We start from the raw sequence: 13655 nt of genomic DNA on the forward strand, positions 1-13655 counted from the left end.
TCACACTGGAATGTTAAAGCCCCCTAAATATCATTTTTCTAGTTGTGTTTTCATTTCTTTTTGATGAATATAGAATGAGAAGAAGACTTATTTCTTGGAAGTAAGTTGTCATCTAACAAGTTTAAAAATTTGAAATTGGGACGCCCCGGTGGCTCAGCGGTTTAGCGTCTGCCTTCAGCCCAGGGCAGGATCCTGGGGTCCCGGGATCAGGTCCCACATGGGCTCCCTGCATGAAGCCTGCTTCTCCCTCTGCCTGTGTCTCTGCCTCTCTCTCTCTCTCTGTGTCTCTCATGAATGAATAAAAATCTTAAAAAAAAAAGAATTTGAAATTGCTTCTTTTTTCCTTCTGATTATGAAGGGCATTTTTGCTCTATAATTTTAAAAAAGATTTTATTTATTTATTCACGAGGGACACACACAGAGAGAGAGAGGCAGAGACATAGGCAGAGGGAGAAGCAGGCTCCCTGTGGGGAGACCCTGATGCAGGACTCGATCGCAGGACCCTGGGGTCACGACCTGAGCCCAAGGCAGACTCTCAACCACAGAGCCACCCACGTGCCTCTGCTCCACAATTAAAAGAAAAATCAAACACAGAAACACCTACAGGTGAGATACCAATCTCATCAGTCCAGTAGCCAGAAAGGAGCACTCCAGCTCTATAGCTAAGGACAGAATTAATCTGCAACAGGATAGGGCCCCTACCCTTGCAGACTATTTTTAAGCATATATCATAACCAGTTGAGAAGGCTGCAGCTTTCTTCTTTAACCACCATGGGAACAAATGACACTAACAAATGATGCTAATAAAATGGATGTGATTCCAGGTTAACAGGATAGATCTACACGCTCAGATTTGGTTTGGTTAGTTTTGCAGGCTGCTGAGTATTTTGTGGCAGATACATGTAAAATTTAAAAAAGAAAAAAGCAATTTCAGTAAATAAATACTTTCCAATGAACTTAGATAAGTTTTTTGAAGTGTATTCTATTTGTTAATATGGTATATTCCTAGGAGCTCATTATATCATCCCCTTCCCTTTTATACCTTTTATTCTAAATTAAATATTTCAGGGGTGCCTGGGTGGCTCAGTCGGTTAAACGTCTGACTTCAGGTCATGATCCCAGAGTCCTGGGATCAAGCCCCGCATTGAACTCTGTGCTCAGCAGGGAGTCTCCTTCAGATTCTCTCTCTCCCTCCGTTCTACTCACTCTCTCAAATAAATAAATAAGTAAATAAATAAATAACTTAAGAAATTAAATGAAATATTTAATAATAGTGTATTGAAGCCAATAGAATAATCAAGGCAGCCTTCAGAGATCCTAAAAATGGAAGCTTAGAAAGCTCTATACCTTTGAAAACCTTTTTAGTTTTCATTGTACCTATACAAATTTCATTTCTTATTCTGTTCAATTTAAATGTAGAGATTTCAGTTCTTAAGATTTCTAAACAAGCAAATATCACCATGTTTTCTCAAAAAACTAACATAACGGGGAAATGTTAATTCAGAGGTTTTCTACCTATTTTTTAATGAATTCATTTGCTAAAAAGAACAGTGAATTTGAAACTTATTTGAGGATTTTGAAATAATATTTTTTAAAATCTTTTTTTAAAATAATATTTTATTTATTTATTCATGAGAGACAGAGAGAGAGAGACAGAGACAGAGACACAGGCAGAGGGAGAAGCAGGCTCCATGCAGGGAGACCGACGTGGGACTCTATCCCGGGTCTCCAAGATCAGGCCTTGGGCTGAAGGCTGTGCTAAACTGCTGAGCCACCAGGGCTGCCCTGAGATAAATTTTATTTGTATGTTGAAATTGCCTTTTTCTACCTTCGAGTACCTGCTTTTAAAGTCTGGTTCTTATTTGAAAATGAAGCAAGTTGTGAACAAGTATTGATAATCCAAGATAATGCAACCAATCTCTTACTCTGCTAAAACAATCCGGGTTCAAGGCAGTATTTTAGGAACACAACCATGGAACACATGGAGGGGAAGATCTCTCCAAAGCTTTTATTTTTAAATTTTATTTATTTTATTTAAAGATTTTATTTATTCATGAGAGAGACAGAGAGAGACAGAGAGAGAGAGGCAGAGACACAGGCAGAGGGAGAAGCAGGCTCCATGCAGGGAACCTGATGTGTGACTCGATCCCAGGACTCCAGGATCTCGCCCTGGGCTGGAGACAGCACTAAACTGCTGAGCCACCCAGGCTGCCCTCTCCAAAGCTTTATTTTCAAAACAATAGTTTGAATCAATACTGTTGATTTCTGTAGCACATGTAATCTTTCAAAGCTTTGCACAGTTATTTAAGGTTTGAAATTAAGACTCATATTTTTCTATATACATCTTTCTATCCATGGGTTTCATCCTGTATCAGGCTCTTTCTCCACCACATACTGTTTCCCCATACCAAAAGATATAGCTTGTTGCATTTTCTTTCAACTGAGGTTTATTTTCAAAAAAATCTATTTTGTATATGTAATAATGCGAAAACCATTCCCTTATTTGGGACATTTTTGTAATATAATATGAAGTGTTTTTTTTAACTCATTAATAGGCGGGGGTAAGGATAAAAAATTGTACATATATTATTTTAATGTGAAAATTCAAAGGGAAAAAATGTAACAGAATTAGCAAAAATTAATTTGTGGTGGTGGGGCGGGGAAGCTTGGGTGATGCAATTAGTTAAGCATCCGACTCTTGGTTTCAGCCTACGTTGTGGGTCGGGGGCCCTGGGATGGAGCCCCTCATGCAGCTCCATGGTGAGCACAAAATCTACTTGGGACTCTCTCTTTCTCTCCCTCTGCCCCCCCTCCCCCAAATATGGGCTTGTGCTCTCTCTCGAAAATAAATAATCTTTTGGGGTGCCTGGGTGGCTCAGTGGTTGAGTGTCTGCCTTTGGCTCAGGTTGTGATCCTGGGGTCCTGGGATTGAGTCCTGCATCAACTTTCCCGCAGGAAGTCTGCTTCTCCCTCTGCCTATGTCTCTGTCTCTCTCTGTGTGTTTCTCATGAATGAATAAATAAAATCTTTTGAAAATAAAATAAAATAGGGATACCTGGGTGACTCAGCAGTTGAGGAGCTGCCTTCCACTCAGGGTGTGATCCCAGGGTCCTGGGATCGAGTCCCATATAAGGCTCCCTGTGGAGTGCCTGCTTCTCCCTCTGCCTATACCTCTACCTCTCTCTGTGTCTCTCGTGAATAAATAAATAAAATCTTTAAAAAACATTAAAAAATATTTTAAAAAATAAATATACCTAATCTTTAAGCAAAAATTAATTGGTGGCCGGAGTAGTGGGAAAGTGGATTTATTTGCTTGCTTCCTTGCTTGCTTGCTTTGCCCATTTTCCTACATCTCAAATATTTTGTGATTTTATTTGCTGATGGGGAAAAAACCCACCTAAAAACAAAAAGATCTTTAACCAACAAAATATACAAAGTCTATTTAACTTCACCTTCTGAAAAAAAAATGTTTTAGGGTCTTTTCCTGTGCTATGAGTTACTTAAGTTCACTACCAAACATGGGACTACTCAGAAAGAAATATAAAAGAGGACATTTAAAAATTAATGTAATTCCAAAATCTAGATCTAGTCCCTATGGACATCTTGGTGTGCTTTACATGCTTTTTAAAAGCATAATTATTTAATGTAATTGGAATTTGAGAATAGGTAGGCTCCCCCCCGCCCCTCCCAGAACATCAGGAGTATTTTTCATGACCTTCCTTTGGCCTCAAGCATGATTTTTGGCGGCTGCTGGAGTGCTCGGGGTGCAAGTGCGGACCACGCTCAGCCAACACCATCAAGTCCTGGAGGTGAGGCTCAAGGTCACGGGCCGACACCCCGTTCTGCACACTGTCCGCCCCGTAGGTGAATTCTGCACTCAAGCCTTTGGCCCATCTCTTCGCCTCTGTTGGGATGCACGCATTGCTTATCCATTTCAGTAAGTTCTTTATAAGCCGGACACATTATTCCCTTAATTATGATATCTATGACAGACTGTTCCCGGCTTTTAATATCATCACCACTTTGGGCATGCACGAGTCTGCATTTTCACGTAGTAAAATACGTTGGTTTTGCCTTCGTGATTTCCTCCATGGCTCTCGTGCGGAGGCTGCACCTGGACGCTCACCTGCACATCCCACCTGGAACCCTGAGCCTCTCTTCGGGGTGGTGAGCGAAGGTTGGCCGGGAGGTCGCCGGCCCCGCCCCCCAGCCCTCCTCCCGGCGCGCATGCGTCCCGGCTGGCGCGGCGCCGGCTGGACCCTCCCGCGAGCCGTCCTTACCCGGCCTGCCCCGCGCCGCCGCCCCCGGAAGTGGCCTCGCCGCCGCAGGAGCGGTGCGTGAGCCGGAGCTCCGGGCGGCGGCGGCGGCGGCGGCGGAGCCCGTGGGCCGGGCCGGGCCGGGCGGGGCCGGGAGCCGCCATGGCCGGGAGTCAGGACATGTTCGACGCCATCGTGATGGCGGACGAGAGGTGGGTGGCGGGGCCCGGCGGGCGTCCGGGCCCTCGGCGGCGGGGGCAGCGCGGCCGGGTGAGTGGGGTGGGGGCGCCGGCGCCCCGGGCCGCGACGCTGTGGCCCCCGCTTGGCTCCGCGCGCCCCGTGCCCAGCTGCGCCCGCTGCGGGCGGCCCCGAGCATCTGCTCGGCCTGATGCCTGCCCGGCCCCGGGGACGCCGACGCCGCGGACTTGGGTGGGACGGGCCTTGCCCCTCGCGGTGGGACCGACGGCCGCATTCACGGGCTCGCTGACTAAGGCGTCCGACGGCCTCCGCCTCCCCCCGCAGCCCCCGCAGCCCCCGCAGCCCCCGGGCGCCCTGGGCCGTGACGGTGGGGACCCACGAGCCGCGTCGTGGCCATCTTCCAGGGCCCGGCCCCCGGAGGCATCAGCCGACGTCCGTCGGGAGGGAAAGAGCGAGCGCGTAACCATCAGCCGCTGACACTGGTGCGGAGCTTGGTGTGAAGCCCTCGCCGGGCCGCGTCGGGTCCCGGTGAACTGTTTCAGCCCCTCTTTGCGGATCACACCTTATTGTTCACCCGGTTTTACAGACGAGGGGCAAGACCGCTCCCCGCGGTGGTGCGGCCGGTAGGTGGAAGCATATGCTGCCTCACGGGCCGCCGCAAACTGGTCTACGTGGGGCGACTGCGGGTGAAGGTGGAGCCGCCTCCCCTGTGGCGGCCTCCCGGATCCCAGGCAGCGCTGCCTTGCTGTGCGGTGTCAGCCGGCGGCGCTGCTCCCTTCCAGTGTGCCTCGCAGTGGAAAGCCCGGGTGCATGGCAGAGCGTTGAGAAGCGGCTGACATGGTCAGACCTGTGGCTCGCTGGCCTCCTCGCTGGCCTCCTCGTCGGCCTCCTCGCCGGCCTCCTCGCCGGCCTCCTCGCCGCGGGCTAGACGCACCTAGGAGGTTTCAGAAAGCAGACTCCGGGGCCTTCCTCCAGACTTACTGAGCAGTAGGGGGCGAGGCCCTTGAATTTGGGTCTCTAAAACTTTCCTCTGTGTTTCTGGTATCTTACCAGGTTTGGGATCCATCACCCCCCCCACACACACACACACACGCACACACTTCGCTGTAGGTTGTAGGACAGGCAGATTCGGCTTCAGCAGGTGGGGTGACCTGCCCGCGGAGGCGGGGTAGAGCTGGAATTGTGACCTGCGTTTTTCAGACTGAAATTCAACACTTTCTACTGCACTGTCTCGTCTTGCTGAGTCTGGGTGATAGGGGAGAGAAAGTTTTATTTTCCAGGATAAACACTCTTTCTCCTGTTCCTTTGATCAAGTTTGCTTCTCCGTCACAGGTTTCATGGGGAAGGATATCAGGAAGGGTATGAAGAAGGCAACAGTTTGGGTATAATTGAAGGAAGACAGTATGGCACGTTACATGGAGCCAAAATTGGATCTGAGGTAAGGGGGGGGATCCCCCACCCCGATTTTTAAAAGTGAATCCTTTTCACTTATAGTTTATGATTTACTGTGCTGATCAGTATGGTAGAGCCAGAACTGCAGGCCTCTTTAAAAAGCAGTGGAGGGGATCCCTGGGTGGCTCAGCATTTTAGCACCTGCCTTTGGCCCAGGGTGTGATCCTGGAGTCCCAGGATCGAGTCCCACATCGGGCTCCCTGCGTGGAGCCTGCTTCTCCTTTTGCCTTTATTTTTGCTCCCCCCCCCCCATGTCTATCATGAATGGATAAATAAAATGTAAAAAATAAAAAAAGTAAACAGCAGTGAACTAAAGAATGCTGATGGAGCAGAGTTCCTCGTCCAGGCCAACAGAGCATGTTGCTGTGCAAGCACACCTGGCCGAGTGTGCACCACAGATACCGTGATTTTTCCAGATAGAAGGTCTGTGGCACCCCCGTGTCAGGCAGGCCTGTCAGCATAATTTTTCTAGCAGCATTGGTCATTTCTTGTCTCTGTGTCACACTTTGGTAATTTTTGCATTGTTTCAGACCTTTCCATTATTATATTCATTTCGGTGGTCTGTAGTTAGTGACTAAGACTCACTGAGAGCTCAGATGATGGCTAGCGTTTTTTAGCAATAAAGTTTTTTTATTTTTTTAGGATTTGATTTATTCATGAGGGAGGGAGAGAGAGAGGTAGACACACAGGCAGAGGGAGAAGCAGGCTCCCTGCAGGGAGCCCGACGCAGGACTCGATCCCAGGACCCTGGGATCACACCCTGAACTGAAGGGAGACACTCAACCGCTGAGCCACCAGGCATCCCAGCAATAAAGCATTTTTTATCTAAGGTTATGTACATTATTTTGTTTAGACTTGTTATTTTTTTATTTTGTTCATTTTTTAAAAGACTTTATGAGAGAGAAAGTGCACACCTGTTTGCACCAGCAGAGGGAGAGGGAAGGAGAGGGAGAAGCAGACTCCCTGCTGAGCAGGGAGCCCAGTGTGGGACTCAATCCCAGGACCCTGGGATTGTAACCTGAGCCGAAGGCAGATGCTTCACTGACTGAGCTACCCAGGCGCCCCTGTACGTTGTTTTCTTTCTTTCTTTTTTTTTTTTTAATATTTTATTTATTCATGAGACACAGAGAGAGAGAGAGAGAGAGGCAGAGACACAGGCAGAGGGAGAAGAGAGAGAGAGAGGCAGAGACACCGGCAGAGGGAGAAGCAGGCTCCATGCAGGGAGCCTGATGTGGGACTTGATCCCGGGACTCCAGAATCACGCCCTGGGCCAAAGGCAGGCGCTAAACCACTGAGCCACCCAGGGATCCCCCTGTGCGTTGTTTTCTAGACATACTGCACCTGTGATAGAGTACACTGTGGTGTAAACAAAACTTTCACATGTGCTGGGAAATCAAATAGTTCATCTGGTGCGGTGGTCTGGAACCGAACCCGCATCTCTGAGGTGTGCCTGTGTAAAGAGAATGAAGTACAGTCTAGGGAATGACAGAAGCCATCCTCGGCCACCTCCCCTTACCCTGGATATCGTGGTGCTGCCCTGGGTCTTTAGCCACCTGAATCCTGACCCTGTGTCACATGAAAATGTTGCATTTCCGTTCCCATTGAAATCCTCTAAAATCCACAGTTGTCTTCTCTCCTGTCCTTCTCCCTCGATTGGCCCTAGCTGTGGATGACTGGGTTTACCTGGCAGAGCTTGTGGCAGACATGATCATGGTAGATGTCTGCTGCAGCAGAACGAGTCACGGCAAACTGGGGGGGTCTCAGACAACAAACTTATTATCTCACACACATCCTGAGCAGCAAGAGTCCAGGAGCAGCTGGACTAGGTGCTTGTGGCTCTGGGCTGCATGGTACTGGAGTCAGGCCCGCAACTATATGAGGGCACTGCTGGGGCTGCTCTAGCAGCTTTAAGACAGCAAGGTGGAAAAAAAAAAAAGACAGCAAGGTGGGAGTGACGGCCGCTAGGCCTACATTCAGAAGCCATTCGCTGCCTTTTCCTCCGTGTTCTACTGGCCACACAGGCCACTCTGCTACAGTTAGAGGAGACCACACAGGACGTGTACACCCAGGGGTGGGAGCCAGTGGGACCTTCTGGGAGGCCGCCACCCCACCTGTGGTTCGACCACCTAATGTCCGTGGTCTGATGCCCATCAAGTGCTTCCAGAACCGCAGCATGAGAAGCACTGCTGACCTTCGTACCCACCTTTAGTTTTGAGAGCTTGACAATTAGAGTGTAGCTCATCACTTAATTTCACTCTTCACTTTTCTGTAAATCCACAGATTGGGTGCTATCAGGGCTTTGCTTTCGCTTGGAGGTGCCTCCTGCACACATGTACCACTGAGAAAGACAGGTAAGGTTGAAGACTTCTTTCCTTTTTAGTGTGTGGAGCACAAGTGTGGCTCCATAGCTTATTCTGACTTTGGGCAGTTGTGCCTCAGTTTCCTCATCTGCTACATGGAGAAAATAGACCAAACTGGAATGTTTTTATGTTTATAGGAAGTCATGAAAAGGGAGCGCAGAGCTCATTTTTGGTGTTTGGTGAACACGGGTTGTTACTACTTGTCGAGAATCTTGGAGTTCTCTGCCTTTTCCCTGCAGGCATCACAGCACCAGGTGGATTTTAGACCCCCTGCCAGTAAAATAATGTTGACGTGGATTATATCTTCCCATTCATCTTTCCCCACAGCTTCTAATAAACGCAGCATGGTAGTCTTGCTATGGCTAAGGTCAGAAATTGTGATTCTGTTGTCACTGTTTTTTTTACTGCAGCAGCCGACTAGATCTGCTAGTGAGATGAGGCAGTGAGCGTGTTTAACACGTGTCTGGTTCTTGCACGTGCCGGGTAAAGGCTAGCTATTTTTGGATTGTTTGTAGTTTTTAAGCTGTTCTCACTATGTGCTACCTGCTGAAACCCCTGTGACCCTGTTGCACATCTGTCTTCACTCTTAACCCGGAAACGAACCCAGAAGCAAAGGCACATGTGGCCTGGCCGTCCTGCCGCTCCTGGGAGCCCAGAATCCGCTTTGGCTGGTGCTCTGCTTTGTCTTGATGTCTTTTGGCTTTGCCTGGCCTGAGAGGGGCTTGGGGAGAGTGGATGACAGCAGGGAAGGTGGCCCTGCCCTGTTCTAGTGACTCATCGTCTTATTTGAAATATTTTGATTTTCTAGAATTTGGGTACCTCATATCTGAATGTGAGCACAAGGGTGCTTATCACTGATGGTGGGTGATGCTGAGATTACCTACCCTGCCTCCGTCGAGTCCCTGGGACGCTCCATTGGCACAAGTAGCTGGCAGTGGACCAGTTGTGTCCATGAGCCAAGGGGCGCCCGGAGTGGGGATGGTCCTCTGAGGACTGTGAGAACCCTTGGGAATAGCTTTTGGCAACTTGGGGTGCCACTGGGTGGCAGTCAACGCTGAGCTTGGCTCTCCCCTCCGGTCCCCTCCCAGGAGAGGATGATCAGAAGACGAGCAGAGGACGAGTAGAGGCTGTTCTTGGAGCTCCCCCTCAGACTCCCCCCTTCTCCATTACTCCGACACATGCCGGCTCCTGCAGGAGAGCCGTACTGTGCATGGAGGGTCTCACACCAGCCCTGAGCAGGGGCTCCCTGATTTCCTAAAGCTGTTACCCAGTCTGTCCCAGAGGAGGACCCGTGCGGGTTGGCCTGGGCTGGTGGAAGCCCGCTAGCACGCCTCGCTGCCACCCCCACTCAGCACCCTCTGAGGGGCTCCTGGAAACACAGTCTGAAAGCCCTTCTCCTAGAGCTGTGTGGCACAGTTTTTTGCATTATAATATTTATGTCAGCCCAATTTTTAAATAATGGTAGAAGGCTGATAGAGGATCTTCTGCTTCTTTATGTTCCCAAGTAAAGTGTTAAAAGAGAAAAGCCCTGGTATCTCTGCCATCATTCAGTAAAATAAGGGGCTTTTACTGCCAGAGAAACCACGGAAGGCACTATCTCAGACTAAAGGGTGGTGCTTTACGTTGACGACTGTGTCTTTCTGATGGACTCTGAGGTGGCCCCCTACCCTTCCCTCTGCCCCCAGCAGCCTGGTGGAGCCTCGTGCGGACCAGCGTCTGGCCAGCGTCTGGAGCTCTGGCGCCATCCGTGTTGTTGGATCGGCTGTGGGCAGGTCACACCCTCCTGATGGGCACTGACTTTGACGGTGTGTGGGGCCGGGTGTGTTCTGAGTAGCTTCACGGACCAGAGAAGAATAAGTTGCTACTTGAGTGTATTCTCACCCTGCTGGAATACAGCCGGTTCCCACGTGTTGGCATCTACCTTCCATCGCCCTGGAAACCGAGTGCTTGGTGGCTGTAATTTACTTGCTTTTGACCTTTTATAGTTTTGTATTGTCTCAGAGCAGTAGCCGTCATAGTTCTTGTAAAGTGACTTGTCGTCGGCAGACTTGCTCGTGTACCTAAAAACAATTATGTCCAGGTACTTAGGAGAGGTCGGTTGCTTTTGATTCATCCTGAGGATAAGTTCTGTAGAAGTCCCACTAATCAAATTGTAGTATACTTCTGACACTCCAGTGATCCCGTGTGGTCTGGGGGAGGGTGTGCGTCGGAATCACTACGAATTTCCCAGATGTGCACATCTGCACTGTCTCGCCCACCCCCTGGTATGAGCCCCAGCCTCCAGGGTCCATTGGAAGCAAGGAGACAGAAGACTTGCTGAGCACCTATTCTGTGCTAGGTTTTGGGCTTTACAGAGGTTACTTCTTCTAAAAGCCACGAGGTGGCTGTTGAGTCTGCATGTTATGGACAAGTTAAACAACTGAGTGCCCGGGAATCACCTCGCCTCCCAGCAAAGCTTTGCCTTCCTAGGAGAGGGAACTGGATGCAGATGCCAGACACCAGTTCCTGCCCTTTGGAGGGACAGGCTTGCTAGTGTACCTGCCGCTGAACTCCCCAAGGCTGTGAGCGTGACGTTTCTGGGTTCTGGCAAACTCCAGGCCCAGCACAGGCTGGATCATGCCCCAGCACTCTCCTCCTGTCTGGTTTGGTCTGTTCCCACGTCTGAGACTTAGGCAGACTTGTGGGTTGCTTCAGTCGCTTGCTCTCTGGCTGGAATACAGGTATATCCGTAAGCCTGATAGCACCCGAATGTTGAGCATGGAGTGTGGGCGAGAGCGTGTTGCTAGGTAGATAAATATTATTGAGTGAAATGAGAAAGTTACTCATCCAGCTTCTGAACTCAGACTGCTTAGCATGCCCACTGCTTCCAAGTTATTGATCAGCGTAGTTGTACGTTAGAGGAGCCCACTGCGACTGAGGACTAAAAGTGTTTATTTCTGTGCTTTACAGCAAAAAGATGAAGGCCTTAGAATCGTTGATTGAAATGATTCAGAAGTTCCCTTACGATGATCCTACTTATGATAAACTTCACGAGGACTTAGACAAAATTAGAGGGAAATTTAAACAGGTTTGTTCATTGCATGTTTCTCTTTGATAGGAGTGCCTTTTTCAGAGGTAAGCGCGTGCAGCCCCGAGGGCTCACGTCGCTTGTGGTCCACAGAAGCACATCATTGTGTCTCTGTGTGAGAAAATGGAAGACGGTATAGAGAATGAACACTTGTTAGAACTTCTTCAGGGGTTGGCGGCAGGTAGAAGGTTTGTTGTACGTTATGAGTAGAAATACACAAGAGTTAAAAAAAAAATACATCTTTTTTCTTTTGTGTTTGCAGCTTTGTTCATTACTAAATGTTCAGCCGGACTTTAAAATTAGCACAGAAGGTTCTGGACTTTCATTTTGAGGATGACAGATGAACAAAGACGAAACATCAAGGAACAGATGTCTGTATGTTAAGTGTTTAAAAATGTGATTCAAGGCAAAACAATGATGGGGTATTCATTGTTCTGTGGGGAGGGTTCCACTGTGGCCGGTGAAAGGGCTTGCATCTCCCTGGGGGCTGCCTGTACAACGGTCCCTCCACACAGGCCTGGCCTTTGTTGGGCCCTCTGCTCTGCAGTCTGAGTGCGTCCTGCCGGAGCCCTCGTGAGGCCACTCACTCCCGGTCCAGAGTCGCTGGTCTGGTGGCCCTCTCCAGCTGGGCCCGCCTGGCTCATTCCTGACTGGGGTGGCTCTGGATAGGATCGCCCTGCCCCCGAGCCTGGACTCAGCACTTTGAGGAATGGTTTTTTGAAAACTGAGAGTACCACAGTTGACTTGATGTGACTTGACAGGCAGATGTGCCGGGGACTGATACTCACTCACCCTTAGGACGTGCCAGCGCTGGGTGGTGGGCTTCCCCTGTTCTGTTTAATCCCTCTAGTGTTCCCGCTTTACAGATGAGGAAACAGACGGGGACCGCCTGGTCCAGGGGCACCGGCAGCAGAGCAAGGACTCGTCTCCTGCACCCGCCTGTCACCGCCGTCTCGTGCTGCCTCCTCTGAAATGTGCAGTCACGGCCACGGAGTTGGGCCACTGCTCTCAGCTCAGAGCGCACGGGCCCCCGCTGTGCTCTCAGAGCCGTGGGGAGCCCACTGCGGCCAACAGACGTGGGTATCTGGCTGAGAGGGGGTTCAGAGGGAGCCAGGACATGCTCCTCACACTGTCTCCAGATGGGCGTGGGGGCTTTGCAGCGTTAAAAATGGTTAAGGGAGCAAATATTTTAGGCTAAAGGCTAAATGTTGGGCTGCTGTTCTACATGCAGAGAGTTTCAGAGCCTTGTGTTGAGGACACTGCGTTCTTCCTACAACATGAGTTCTCTTGTGCTCTGGCCGCACTGAGCAGGCCCCTGTCTCCATGGGGAGGTGTGGATTGGTGGGGCAGGGGCTTCTCCTGGTTGTCCAGCGTCCCTCTGCTCACCCCCTCCCCCCTAGCACGCCCGGCAGGTCCGAGGCCATGTCTCTGAGAGTCACACATGAGACGACGCAAGGGGTAACTGTTCAAAACTGTTCCAGTTTTGAAAATCATTGTGGAACGTCTTAGCGATTGCTGCTGTGCTGAGCCATCCCGTGGTCCTGAGAGGCGGCTGGGGGCCCCGCCGGAACCAGGCGGGGTGTTTGCTTCCCTCTCATCTGGTTGCCCTGGCTGGTGCACTGAGGAATGATGTGGCTTCAGCTGGTGTAGGACAAGATGTGGGCTTCATCCCTGCGCACGGTCCTCGTCCCCCGAGAGCTTGTGCACCTGCCTCCCAGGTGGATCCTGTGGCCGCGGAGACCAGCAGGCAGTGCCTGGTGGGACAGATGGGGTGGGGGTGGGGCTCCTGTTGCTGTTTTCCTTGGTGGATTGTTATGTTTTCTAAGTTCTCTGTTCTGATAATGTATTGCTTTTACAAGTGGGGAGAAAAATAAATGGCACGTTTTATTTTATTTATCTTTTTAGTTTTTAAAGATTTTATTTATTCATGAGAGACACACAGAGAGAGAGGCAGGCAGAGGGAGAAGCAGGCTTCATGCAGGGTGCCTAATGTGGGACTTGAATCCGGGGTCTCCAGGATCAGGCCCTGAATTGAAGGCAGCGCTAAACCACTGAGTCACCCGGGCTGCCCTAAATGGCACATTTTAAAGCAGAAGGCTATTTGGGACCACTTATAACGTGACATCTAGCACATTCATTCCTTACTCCAAGGTACATGGGATGTAGGTCCAAGGGCAGTCCTGTGTTGAGTGGGCCAGGGTGCTGCTTCCTGTTGCATTTCTGTCCATGCATCTTGTTAAAATGTGTTGTGGATATAATTCCTGTGGAGAGTGGTGCCCTGAGATGTTCAGGGAGGGTCAGTTCCTGCAGACCCTGCCTGGC

The 13655-nt window shown here is 50.0% G+C and overlaps 1 protein-coding gene across 2 annotated transcripts; it reads left to right on the top strand.

Moving 5' to 3' along the window:
• Positions 1–4272: 4272 nt before the first annotated feature.
• LTO1 (LTO1 maturation factor of ABCE1) lies at positions 4273–13225 on the top strand. 2 transcript variants are annotated; one of them, XM_055315057.1, is made up of 6 exons: positions 4284–4468; positions 5787–5892; positions 8187–8257; positions 11216–11333; positions 11596–11708; positions 12200–13225. In XM_055315057.1, exons 1-5 carry the CDS (start codon positions 4419–4421, stop codon positions 11662–11664), a joined length of 414 nt encoding a protein of 137 aa, XP_055171032.1. In that variant the 5' UTR covers positions 4284–4418; the 3' UTR covers positions 11665–11708; positions 12200–13225. The 2 variants fall into 2 exon arrangements, with proteins under 2 accessions (XP_055171033.1, XP_055171032.1); XM_055315058.1 differs by lacking the exons at positions 11596–11708; positions 12200–13225 and adding an exon at positions 9952–10071 and having other exon boundaries at positions 4273–4468; positions 11216–11338.
• Positions 13226–13655: the final 430 nt, after the last annotated feature.

This window comes from Nyctereutes procyonoides, unplaced genomic scaffold (genome assembly GCF_905146905.1).
Source record: "Nyctereutes procyonoides isolate TBG_1078 unplaced genomic scaffold, NYPRO_anot_genome, whole genome shotgun sequence".
NCBI classification, from domain to species: Eukaryota; Metazoa; Chordata; class Mammalia; order Carnivora; family Canidae; genus Nyctereutes; species Nyctereutes procyonoides.